The following is a 14,025-nucleotide window of genomic DNA, read 5'->3' as shown; positions in this document are numbered from 1 at the left end:
ATTTCCTATATACATTTACTATCATGTGTAATTTCAGATAGCGTTGCAAGGGGGTTCGCAGATCACTTTCCGAATGAACAGGGGGTCCGCGTTATCGGAAAGATTGAGAACTACTACCATTAAGATGAAATTGATATTGAGGTGTACCCTCATGAAGTCTTCCGTTATGACACTAGCATGACGAATGTCTATAATATGGCTCATGAGATATAACTCACAATTATCATCAACTCTCAAAGCTTTGATTTTTGTTTATTTATAGTATTGCCCAAATATAAGATACATCGGGTTCAGGAGAGATAAGGACACAAGAGATGCAATTGGATTGTTAAGGGTGACCGGTATCGAAAAAGGGAAAGATGTGTATGTGATATTTTTTGATCTAGAAAAGGCTTTTGACCGTGTAAATTGGGAATTACTGTTGGAAATTCTAAAGAAAGTTGGATTGGAATGGGAAGATAGAAGACTCATAAGAAACTTACGTATGAACCAATAAGTAAGTGTTAGAATAGGGAAGGAAATGACAGAGCAGACTGTAATTGAAAGGGGAGTTCGACAACAATGCTGTCTCTCGCCTACATTATTTAATATATGAGCAGAGTGTAATTGAAAGAGGAGTTCGACAACAATGCTGTCTCTCGCCTACATTATTTAATAAATGAGCAGAGTGTAATTGAAAGGGGAGTTCGACAACAATGCTGTCTCTCGCCTACATTATTTAATATATGAGCAAAGTGTAATTGAAAGGGGAGTTCGACAACAATGCTGTCTCTCGCCTACATTATTTAATATATGAGCAGAGTGTAATTGAAAGGGGAGTTCGACAACAATGCTGTCTCTCGCCTACATTATTTAATATATGAGCAGAGTGTAATTGAAAGGGGAGTTCGACAACAATGCTGTCTCTCGCCTACATTATTTAATATATGAGCAGAGTGTAATTGAAAGGAGAGTTCGACAACAATGCTGTCTCTAGCCTACATTATTTAATATCTATCTAGAAGAGACATGTAATGAAAGAGCCTACAAAATGAAGACGGCATTTCAGTAGAAGGCAGAATGATTGGATGTATAAGGTTTGCAGATGATATGGTGCTTGTTGGGGAATCTGAAGAGAAAATCAATAAAATGTTGGAAAACTTGAGGAAGAATAAAGGATGAAAATAAATGTTAGAAAGACAAAAGCCATGCTGATTGGAACGAAGAGGTCGGTGTCAAATATAGAAGTATTAGGGGAGAAAATAGAACAGGTGACCATTTTTCGATACTTGGGCAGTATTATTAGTAATTATATGAAATGTGAACGTGAAATAAAAGCAAGGATAGGAATGGCGAAAGAAGCCTTTAGGAGGAAGAAAATATTATTTTGTGGGACCTTGAATAAAGAGTTGAGAAAAAGACTCATAAAATGCTTCGTGTGGATTATCGTGCTGAATAGGCCAGAAACATTGAAATTACGCAAAAATGATTAAAAAACGACTGGAAGCTATCAAAATGTGGGTGTGGAGAAGAATGGAGAGAATTATTTGGGTCGAGCGGAAAATGACTGAGAAGGTGTTAGAAATGGTGGGAGAGATAAGAAGAATTTTAAATATTATTAAGAAGAGGGAGAGAAACCGGTTGGGGCATTTGCTAAGAAGAAACTATATCATAACTGACGTGCTAGAGTGCATGGTAGCAGGAAAGGGAGGGAGGGGGCGAAGGAGACTACAATTAATAGACGATATCAAAACAGAAGACGTGAAGACGAAGAGGTTAGCGGAAAACCGTGAAGCATGGAAGCTTCACAGTTGCAACAAGTGACCCGCCAGTAATGGCAGAATACCTATAATGATGAGGTGGAGTACCCATTCTTCGCCCGGAAAGATAAGGTTTGTGGAACGCATTTGAATTCTCTTCCCTCTCCCCGCAGAGTATGCATTTCAACGAAAGCATAATGATAACAATTCATAATGTAACCCTCCTCACCCGCACCCATCACCCCTATGCCTTTGGATGCTAAACTTGGACTTAAGGTGTCACTGTTCATCTCAGTCACTCCGAAAATTATGGATTCGACAATAATGTTGACCATTTTTTAGTATTTTCACATGCCACCCCCTCCAGCCCCTAAGGTTGCTTGGATTTCTTACTCCCCACTGTACGGCACGGGGAGAGTCACTATTTATTTCAGCGATCCCGAAAACTATGGATCCAAAATAAAAACACTCATTTTTGATTATTTTTACATGTCGCCCCTTCCGAAAATCAATCTAGAACAGGATTTTCTAAAACTTGCTGAGGATATATATATTGCTACTTCCACCTTTGGAACCATGAGATCATTTTCCTTTGGACTTGGCTTCATGATATTACTTTTCTCTTTTGGCACCATGAGGTAACTTTCTCTTTTGACACCATGGGATTGCTTTTTTCTTTTTGCCCAATGTGGTAACTTTTTCTTTTGGCACTATGAGTTTTTTTTTCTTTTAGCACCACAAGATTACTTTTTTCTTTTGGCACTATGAGTTATCTTTTCTTTTAGCACCGCAAGATTACTTTTTCTTTTGGCACTATGATTTTTTTCTTTTAGCACCACAAAATTACTTTTTTTGGCACTATGACTTTTTTTCTTTTAGCACCGCAAGATTACTTTTTCTTTTGGCACCATGAGATTGCCTTTTCCTTTCGGAACCATGAGATTACCTTTTTCTTATAACACCATGAGACTGCTTTTTCTAAGACTTTATATGGGACTCAGGAGGATAACATTTTAATTACAGAGATGAGAATGGATTACAAGTTTTCAATTCAGAAATAGAGGGCGAATCTTCAGGGAACTGGAAGGAATGTTTCAGAATGTGGATTTGATGAATAAACAAGTATATTCCTTTACAGTGAGAAACAGCTTCGAACGTCTATAAATTTTTGCCCAATTATACTTATACTATTCCAAAATCCCTTTGTTCAACTCTCGTAAGAGCGGGGTGAAAAGTTCTCAGCCTGACCCAGAGATGGCACTCCAATCAGCAAATTTTCTTGTTCTTGCCTGGGAGCGCTTTTCAGTTGTTCGTATAACAAGTGTCAACTTGTTCTCTAAAGTAGTTTGTGTTCAGGCATTGTTGCAGTTGGACATCTTGCGTGTTAGTTGTGAAAATGGATAAACTTGAATATCGTGCGGTAATCAAATTTTTCGTTTTGAATGGGTTAACCCCTAGAGAAATTCATACGAAGTTGTCAAAAGTTTACGGGGACTTTGCTCCTTCCATGTCAACCGTTAAAAAGTAGGCAGCTGAATTTAAACGTGGTCGCACATCCCTCGAAGATGACCCGCGTGAAGGAAGGCGGAAAACCGCAACCACACTGGAAACAATCGAAAAAGTACATGATATCGTGTTGAACAACAGGCGAGTAAAGATGAGTGGGATAGCTGAGAGTGTGGGGACATCGGAGGAACGGGTGAGAAACATCTTGCACAAAGAACTAGGGATACGAAAGCTCTGCACAACATGGGTGCCGCATTTGCTGACTGCCGACGAAAAGCAAATGCGAAAACGATTTTCGCAACAATCTTTGGACCCATTCAAAGTGTATCCGACCGATTTTGTGCGGCGATTTGTGGCAATGGATGAGACATGGGTTCACTACTACACGCGAGAAATGAAACATGAGTCCAAGCATTGGGTAGAAGCCGGTGGTGCAGCGCCGAAGAAAGCGAAGAGAATCGTATCGGCCGGAAAGATCATGGAGAGTGTGTTTTAGGATGCGAAAGGGGTCCTGTTAATTGATTACCTTGCAAAAGGGAGAACAATTACAGACAAATATTACTCCAACCTTCTTGACCAGCTGGATGCCAAAATTCGCGAGAAGAGGCCTGGCTTGAAGAGGAAGAAAATCATCTTTCACCAGGACAACGCACCTGTGCACGAGTGCTTTAGCGATAAGAAAATTGCGGGATTTGGGGTACGATTTGTAAGGCCATCCCCATATTCTCCTGATTTGGCACCATCGTACTCCTATCTGTTTCCAAACTTGAAGAAATTTCTTTCTGGGAAGCGCTTCACATCGAATGAAGAAATTGAGAGGGTCGTGGATGACTATTTACACAACCTTCCAGACTCTCACTTCCGGGAAGGAATACTGATGTTGGAGAAACGCTAGACCAAGTGGATTGAAGTTAAAGGAAATTATGTCGAAAAATAAAATCAGTTTTGAACTGAAATTCGCAGTCTTTCATTGTCAGGCAGAGAACTTCTCACCCCGCCCTCGTATAACCCATCATACTGTAGTGTTTTCATTACGTGATAGATAAGATTCCATCGTGTGTTTTCGAACTAGCTCTGAAGCAAAAATCTTAATTTAACTCGGTGCATATAAGAAGATAAGATCTGTACAAACTAAAACAAAAGTGAATCACGAAGGAGTCACGTTGCTTGTAAACAAATTAATGAAGATAAGTCTCAATACAACATATCAACAAAGATTCAAAGTTTAACACATGTAAGATGATCTCAGCCAGTGTTGTCAAATATTTATGAACTAAATAGATAAACAAACTATTTTTATCGTTCCGAATGGCATCTGCAGTCCCTACTTTTTGTAAATTTGTAATAACAGTGAATCCTTTGTTATGATAAAGTTCTTCTTTGAAAAGAATATTACTGCAAATTCATTGGTTTTCAAAACAACCGCCGAGGCTTGTGGCATGGTCCTGTAATCAAGCTTTCCCGGGTTGGGAACCATCTAAAAATTTTCGACCTTGTACTCTCAATCGGAAGTTTAGTTGTTTTGTAGGAACTACGTTGGCAAATGCTCGGAAAAACGACCAATTACAATGTACCATAAACGATGGCAATTGAGTTAGTTGGCTAATCCTTGGCAAAGCGGCCAAAATTATAACGCAGAGCCAACGTTGAGAATTGAGTTAGTTGATTAATCCTTAGCACAGCGACCAATTACAATGTAGGGGCAATGTTGGAAATTGAGTTAGTTGGCTAACACTTGGCAAAGCGGTTAATTTCAACGTAAGACCAACGTCAGCAATTGAGTTAGTTGACAATCTTCGGAAAGCGGTCAATTACAACGTAAGGCCAACGTTGGAAGCTGGCTAGCCTACGGTTTTCCATTGTTGTGCTGAGTTTCGGTGCTGCTAGGAAATATACGAAAGGCCAAATTACGTAGTAACAAACAATGGCTCAGAAGCATTGCCCATTTAGCTCCTGATTATCACACTACTAGGAATCTAAAATGTGATATTACACATTTACTACTTTTCCGTTATTATCGAAAAATGTAAAAAAAAAAAGATAAATCGGGACATCAATTTTCTAGTTTCTTTAAATGACCTGGGGGAATTTTTGCGAGTTCACATTATAGACGCAGGTCTTCCAAGGAGGAGCGCAGTGTTCAAAGTGGGGAAAAAAAGCAGAGGCGGTATGCAGTGGTGCTTTTCTAATTTTTTTAGCAATCCGTTCTGTATATATATATATATATATATATATATATATATATATATATATATATAACTCCCTTAGGGAAAAAAAAAACAAATCATACAAGATAGACAAAAATATTTTTCAAACTGGATACCATAAGTGACAAATAAGAGACCTAAACAGCATCCTAATACAAGGTGGCGTGACGAAATTAGGTAGCAGTGTCAATATCTTGGAAATTAATTATTCGAGATAGATGGTTGTCAAAAAGTATTGGAAATACGTTAATCCAATAATGGATCAACAATTATTGATAACGGTATGTATGCGTTTCAGATACAGATAACCCTCACTACTACACTCATGTGATTCAGTTCTCATTTTTGATGTCTGATCATTTGAGATTAAGAAATAAACGCTTACACATTGTTTTGAGAGATCATGGGCGGTATTCAGAGAGAATTCGTTAATCGAGGGTTAGTCACAGAATAGTTAGTGGCATACTAGATCTTTACTAAGGAAGGTGCACTTTTTGGTATTCAGAGTCTACTTAGAGTACAACTAAAAAGTTGATTTGGGTATGTTTAACTTAAATAACAAATGAATCGGGTGAGAAAAATAAATATCGCAACTACGGAAAAGTACATGAGCGCATGCGTAGTCGGTAAAAATGAAAACACATGAAATACGAAATGTGTCGCACGATAAACTGCGGGTAAAAGCTTAGCCTCTGATTTAGTTAATTAGTCACATGTGATTAACTTCGTCAGATACTACGTCCTAATCAGAGACTCTGAATACAATTTTGCTAACAATACGTTAGTCAACTCCATAGTATGGCGTTAATCAGACTTCGAAACGACTCTGCATAAGGCCCCATATGTTTAACCCTGTGGCTATAAGAATTTCTAAAAACAAAGATGGTTAAACCAAACTTTAATGTTCCTGGATATAATGGGTAAAATTTACTGTTATGTCTGAGTATAACAAACGGTTCTGCGAATTCGAAATATTTTAATAACCGGTTCTAAAAAAAACCGGGTGAATAGCACCACTGGTGGTATGTTTGATTACGATTTTGACTCAACATACCGGCTATCTAAATGTTGAAATGAAGTGAGGGATGTTGCCTAAAATATTGCATTTCTATTTACGTAATGACTGAAAAAAATTGGTTAGATTCCCAGTAGTTAGAGGAGGGGGGAGGGGCATGCAGAGATTTTGATCTCTCGCTAATAACTTTGTGAAAAAAATAAAAAGAATATTCTTTTATGTTGTAATATAGAGAATTATACACGAAAATGCTCAAAAACCGAGTTTTTATCTTAACAATTTCTTGTGGGAAAACTCCCGGACCCTCAGTCGACCAAGGGATATTCCAAACTCCCGGGAGGTCCACTCCAATAGTAGACAACCCTTAAATCCGCCAATGCTCAAAACACGACATCTATATGTATTAAGGCAAGAGGACACGCACATACAAAAAAAAAAAAAAAAAGTACATGAGAAAGAAACAATTCAATATGGCACATGAAAATATAAACAAGATGAACTTTGAAGACACCTCATTTTTAAACTAAAGGTAGGAAAAAGATGTCGGTGTTGTCAGCTTAGATAAGCGTTTCCCAACCGGTGTGCCGCGAGAAAATCGAAACAAAATTATTAATTCTATAGCAACCAAATTGCAGGACATAGGAAAAAATGTATATTTTTCTATTTCACAATACTATGCATTTCTACCATTAGGGATGCGCACGAGAGGAGTCGAGACAGGATTTTCCTGACAAAATTCGAGTCGAGACACGGCTCTTCCAATAGAGAAATATACATTTTTCGAGTCGAGACATCACTTTTACAGCACATTTTTGAGACGAGACAACCACAAATATTGTCTCGTGCGCATCCCTATCTACCATGGAAAAAATTACTGTAATTGTAATATAGACTATTATTCTACATCTATTACTTTGTAGCAGACAGTATTTCGGCTTGTACACATTTCCACAGTTACCTGCTATATTACGCTTCAATTGAGTCATACTAACACCGAGAAATGAAAGCATTTGCACGGTACGCATCAAGTGAATGTTCGTAGAACACTCATTCCCACGTGAATGACAGAACAACACTTTGTTCAACAGCTGTGTTTTGACCGACGCATCGCAAGCTCTGTGATTGCAATAATATGTACAGGTTTTGGTTAAAACAGCAAAGTTAAAAGTACAAGACATTTGTTTTTTCGTTCGTTATTTAGTGATCTTCGTTCTTAGTGAAAGGTTGGATACAGTTTTCGAAAAAGAAAGCGTATTTTTTAAAAATCTGAGTCCTATATTTCATTGCAGTTGTTTTCTATTTTAAAATTAGAATAAAAAATAAGCATAACGAATTAACATGGGGGGAAAACCAGTGATCGAGCTTTCATCTCTGTGAGGAGATCAGTAATCACAGAAAAAAAAACATGGTATTTTATATTTGCAAATAATTAATAATAATAATAATAATAATAATAATAATAATAATAATAATAATAATAATAATAATAATAATAATAATAATAATAATAATAATAATAATAATAATAATATCTATGAGTGTGCCGCGAGAATTCAAGTTACACCCATATGTGCCGCAAGTTGAAAAAGGTTGGGAAACACTGGCTTAGATATTATTTCTACAAAAGAAACGAAATCTTTTTACGTGCAAAGCTGTTCGTCAATTACTATGTATAAAAATGGATTTATTAAAGGTATTTAGCATCTACTTTTCAGTGACGGTATGTTTTACTCATTGGAAAAACAGAGACGGTATGCCTTCATCACTAAAGAGACAAAGTCGGTATGGCATACCACCGCATACCGTCTCACTTCGACCATTGGGTGCAATTAAATTTTAGGTTAGAGGAGAGGGATGATTAACGGAATTGAATTAGGAAACAAAAGAACCCCGACCAAAGCAACGAATACAATGTTGTTCACCAAGAACTAATACGTATTAGAATCGAACTAGGAACCAATCTCACTAGGGGGTGAGAATCCACCACTAAGTCGCAATGCTCTTGCATGTTCATGATCTGTCTCAAAAGGGGAAGGGGCGACCGTAACGGGCTCCCCAGGCCGGTAGCCAGTCCCCAAAAAAGTAAGGGGGTCCGGTAGAAGTTAGGGGTTGTCAATCGAACCATATTACAGTTTATCACCATATTATAGTGCATTTACAGGTCTATCGTGAAAATTTTAGGGGGTCAGTAAAAATTTAGAACAGGGGCGTCATTTAGGGGGGCAGGGAGGGGCAATTGCCCCCCCTGAGTTTGAAATTTATATAGATTTTATCAAAAGAATAATGGTAAATCAGTGAAAAACGAAAATTTTTTACCTAAATCAAAAGGTCTTGCCCCCCCAAGCAAAATCTGAAACGACGCTCCTGATTTAGAAAGGGGGCCCTGCCCCCTAGACCCCCGTGGATACGGGCCTGGGGCTCCCCACTGTTCCTGATATGTATCCGTATTAGAATACTATCAACTATTTAAAAGTTTCTGTGCGGTTTCGTTTCCTATTACCCTCTTCCCGTGTCCATAGTAGGTCTTGCAGGGGCGGATCCAGGACGGACTTCTGGGGGGGGGGATGGGTTGTAATACTGTTACTTAGAGCTACTTTTAAGAGCTCCAAACTCTAGGATGGGTTTTATTTATATATATAAAAAAAATAAGAAAGTTACCTTTTCTGGGGGAACGATCGCCCCGATCGCCCTCCTCCCTGGATCCGCCACTGCGGTCTTGATTTGATTAGAAATGTGCTTGCATAAAAAATAAACTTTACATACACTTTGGTCGGTTAACTGTTTTACATGTCTTATATGTCTTGTCTTTAAAATTTTAACCAGAGTTTCTTCCACAAAATTTTGTTGGAGGGGTGGGTGGGTGTAAAATCAAGACGTCAGGAAGCTACACTGAGACACTATTTGCTAAAGCCAGAGCTTTTCACAAGGGTGACATCTTAGCTCCAAGAGGGACGCTCGGAATTTTTTTTCCAAGGGGGGAGTCAAATGACCGATTCAATTGGGAAGGGACGAAAGGCTGATTCCAAGGGAAAGACAAAAGAAGACAAAAAAAAAAAGCACAACTGCGCGCACACACACACTTTGATTCACGCGTGCATATAAGGATTAATGCATTCAGTGGCGTATTTAAGGGGGACTTCCGGGCTTAAGACCCCCGAAATGTTATGTACTATATTAAAGTAAATGAAATATCTTCCAGAATTTCCACATTTCCAGGAATAAAGTTAGCAAAGCTTCCCCGAAACAAAATCGTAAATACGCCATTGAATGCATCATACAAAACAATTATTTACACATACATTTTTATTAACTAGTATGTGAGCGTTACTATGTTTTGACATGCATTTCGAAGAAGCAGTGGCGTAGCACACTTTTGCGGGCCCCCCCGCAAAGTATAGAGAAGGGGCCCTAGTTGTAAAGCCGATAGAAGAAAGGTTGATGTTCTACTTTTTTAAATCTTTATTCATCGCAAGACTTGGAGGCCCCCTATACCTCGGGGCCCCCCCGCACTGCGGGGGTTGCGGGGGCAGCTGCTACGCCACTGCGAAGAAGTGAATAGATTTGGAAAATCTAGTGGGACAACTGCCCCCTTGTCCCTTGTTAAGGGCAATCATGCCTCCTGCAGTATGGAGGGCCAACCCCGAAAAGATTGGGGTGTTAAAACTCTCCTGTAAGTATGTCTGGAAGAAATGTTTATTTTAATGACACATTCACAACACCTCGTTTCGTGTGCGCACCCCCTGATCCCTCTAAAGTAAATTATGGATGTTTGTAAAACTAATGAATAAAGTCACAGGAAAAAAATATATATATATTATTTGCTGTATAGATAAATCAAGCAAGATACTAAATCAATACGTATGACATAAACAACAATGTACGAGTTAATGCTTCGTTTTATAATTCATTTGCTTACCTGTAGCTCAGACGGAAGATCGTTCTCTTCCGCATTGTTGCTAAGTTCCGTAACGCTTGTTTCATCTTCATTAACAACTGTTGACGATGGTTCTTCTGTTGTAACAATAAATACTTCTTGCGTATCAGTTGATGATGATAGTGATGGTGTGGGCGATGTAGTCACAGGCCCGGAAGAACTCAAACGAAACCATAAAGTCAATAAAACAATAAGAAACGAGAGTTTGTTACAATGATCCATGACTGGAATAATAATCAAAATAAAAACTTGCAAGTTTTTGCGATCTTATTTCATGGAATAAATAACGAAACAAATCGTGTTATTTTACGCTCACTTGCTCAGCGAAAAGAGCAACAAAATCACTTTCACCACAAGTAAATCGTCCGTCCGGCTCCTCAGCGACACCTACAGGTATCCCGCAACAACTAAGTCAAGTGAAGCAAGTGATTCATCGGAACTTCTGTGCCCAGGTTTTATAACAATCTCTCAATTCCAGTTTGTTCAGTGTTGCCAGATCGCCACTCTGAAGACGTTTGGTTTCATAAAAGTGTTTGCTAGAGGTCACACAGTTTCCTCGTTTTATTTTTCCTCCCTCATTGCGGCATTCTTGATGTTTATGTTTCGGCAGCAATGGATAGTCCATACAAGGGGACACAGGTCATTTGCTTATCTAAGAAGGAAAAAAAAAATAAAGCTACTCAAACCTCATTTTGCTTATCTGAATAGAAAGAGAAAAAAGAAAATTACTAGAAGAGTGAATGAAATCACTCCGGCATCTTCTTCTTCTTCTTTTCTTTCGGAAACTAATTTACATACGGCACAGAATGGCCTTGACTTTCGCTTCATCTGCATCATATGCACTTCTAGGAAATATTAGATAACAGTTCAGTTAGTAGCCACAGGGCAGGCGTTTTCCATTTGAAGCTATTCGTGCGTTGTATTCAATAGATGCAGAGCAACGAATTTTACTTATTCACAATATACATCGTGAGATTAGTAATGGAAATGTACACTAGCAGCTTAAACACAGCGATGCATTAATCGCTGCAAGAGTTTAAAATTTAAAGTAGCGCAGAAGATATTTGCTAAAGGGATATTTTTCTAGATCAGTGTTTCCTCAACCTGAGAAGGGTTGAGTTGAGTTGATTTTGAGTTTAACGTCCCGTTTAGCAGCGAGGCTATATGAGACGGTGACCAAGGAAGCCGCAAGCAACTGTAAAATTATGAACAAAGCATCATTTACCATTTACAATTTAGCTTAACAAACTTCACATAGATATTACATGTTTAAAATTTTGTCTTTTCCATAGCTATTCAAGATTTCTACGAAACTAAGACCTTAATAAACATAAACTAGTGATCTTATTATTATTATTATTATTATTATTATTATTATTATTATTATTATTATTATTATTATTATTATTATTATTATTATTATTATTATTATTATTGAAATTTTGCTGCACCTGAAATCTCAGGATGGGATCTAACAAAAAACACGTATGAGCAACGAATGACAGGGGAGAGGGCGTGGAGTATGCAGATTTATGAAGGGGACTCCAAGTAAACAAAGCTGGCAACATTGTTGTAGATAAACTCTGAATAGAAATCAATGCAGTGTTTCTAGCTATATACTATATAAAAATGAGTCACAATGTTCGTGACGTCATACCTCTTGATCTACCCGACCGATTTCGATCAAATTTTCAACATAGGTGAAGTTTGGGCCTGGGATGGTTTTTGTTATTTCACTTTGATGGTACAACGTAGAGGAAGGGGAGGGGGATATATATAAAGGGTGTTTCTAAACAACACCGACAACGTTTGGGAGGTGATTCCTGGCACCAAGATAAGACAAAAAGTATAAACCATTCTAGGTGCACAAATGCTTCCTTTCGGAGTTATAGGTTGCCAAAAACATGAAAAAAATGAATTTTAAAGGTTCATAACTCCAAAATTATGGGACCTACCGTAGTCGGGTCAATACTTCACTTAGGAACTATTATGTGTCCTATCCAAAAATGCGTGTTTCAAAATTCTGAGGTGCTTTCACAACAATTTTTGAAGAGGAGAGTTTGGCTACGGGCATATAATTTGTAGTACTCTCCAACTACCTCCAACTACACTGTGTTATTTCAACGACATGCCTATGTGTTAACACAATTGTGTTAAAATATAACACAAACAGGTGGTTAGAACAACTCACTCTCCATTTGGATTTGTGTGTCAAATGCCGGTAGTTGAAATGACACAGCCTGTGTGTTAAATTAACACAACTGTAGAATCTTCGGTGTTGTTTTCTGCGTGATTGCCAAATATACTGGTCATCTAATTATAAAGGCTTATGTACTGACGCTACAGTCAAACACAGTAGAAAGAAATGCTTAAACAAATCCACGTATTCACAAAAAATTCAACGTGCAAACCGCACGATGTGTTCTCAATTGTTTTACATAATGTTTCTGAAGAAATATGTTAACAGCGAGAAACAACACCGTATTACTCTGCCACTTCTACACTGCACTAGAGCTCACCAGTCAACAACGGGGACTGCGTTTCAAAAATGGCGGAAAACCAGTAGAAAGAAGATTAAGAGGCAAACATATTATAAGGATATAGGTAAGAGTTTCTATCATTATTGAACAAGTTGTTGGTGAAGATTGTGTTTCGAACCATCAAGAAATACTTCACAATAAGTGTTGAGGAGGACGACAAAAAAGTTTATGAAGATTTTCTAGTGTTCGGTAGTTTGCTATTTTTATTTTAAAAGTAGAATCTTCGGTAATCGTAAGCATGCACACCACAAGCTTTTCCAACATATTGAAATGGTTCCATCAACACCGCACACAGAGTTATTTCAACACCAAAATAGGTATCGTAGTAACACAGAACTGGAGTCGAACTAACACCAAAAACGGTGTTAATCTGGTGGTCTGACCTTGAATTTTAACACAGAGAGTGTTGAATTAACACCAAAACGGTGTTACTTATACGGTTTTGACCTTGAATTATGACACAGATTGTGTGTTGAAATAATAAGAAAATTATGTTTAAATACACAGGAACTGTGTTATATTAATAGTTGACATGGTGTAATATTAATACAAAATAATTAACACACTACACACTGTGTTACTTTCTTGATGTTGGTGTAACACTGCGACAAGTAACACTTAACACTTTTCCCCACACTACCGACCCTGACATGGTGTCGAATCAACACCGAAAATACTAACACAGATCCGAATTTAACACCGCTCAACACCCGTTGTGTATTAAAAACATAACAATCCACCTGTGTTAAACGCTAACAGCGCGGGGTTGGTGTTGAATTAACACCGCATAGTGGTACCGGTAGTTACGCTGGAACCACTGCACTCTGTTAAATTTGACAGAATTTGACAGAATTAACACAATCATATTTTACTGTGTAATTTCTCATTTGTACCATAAGTTGTGAAACCAATCCATTACTTTGTGTTAAAGTGCATTTTGATTTTGTTCTTAATTTTGATAGGAAACTGACATTCAATCTACAAATAAATCATGTGCTTTGTAAAGATATGACATCATTTCACTACATCTCACAATTCAAAATAAATTAATTTTACATGATTAGCGTTTAACGGAAAATAAATT

At 37.8% G+C, this 14,025-nt stretch overlaps 1 protein-coding gene across 4 annotated transcripts in view; it reads right to left on the bottom strand.

Annotated features, from left to right (window-relative positions):
* LOC145693615 (inter-alpha-trypsin inhibitor heavy chain H4-like) overlaps positions 1 to 10,860 on the bottom strand; it is an 88,763-nt gene extending 77,903 nt beyond the window's left edge. For 2 of the 4 annotated variants that reach the window (XM_081769765.1, XM_081769766.1), the window contains exon 1: positions 10,384 to 10,852. In XM_081769765.1, coding sequence (XP_081625891.1) covers positions 10,384 to 10,623 — 240 coding nt within the window. In that variant the 5' untranslated portion in view covers positions 10,624 to 10,852. Of the gene's footprint in view, positions 1 to 10,383 lie in introns of all 4 variants that reach the window. The other 2 variants (XM_081769767.1, XM_081769768.1) reach the window with 2 other exon arrangements.
* Between the last annotated feature and the right edge of the window lie 3,165 nt (positions 10,861 to 14,025).

This window comes from Thermobia domestica, chromosome 8 (genome assembly GCF_964235325.1).
Source record: "Thermobia domestica chromosome 8, izTheDome1.hap1.1, whole genome shotgun sequence".
Taxonomy (NCBI): Eukaryota; Metazoa; Arthropoda; class Insecta; order Zygentoma; family Lepismatidae; genus Thermobia; species Thermobia domestica.
This window is presented reverse-complemented; position numbering and strand designations above follow the sequence as displayed.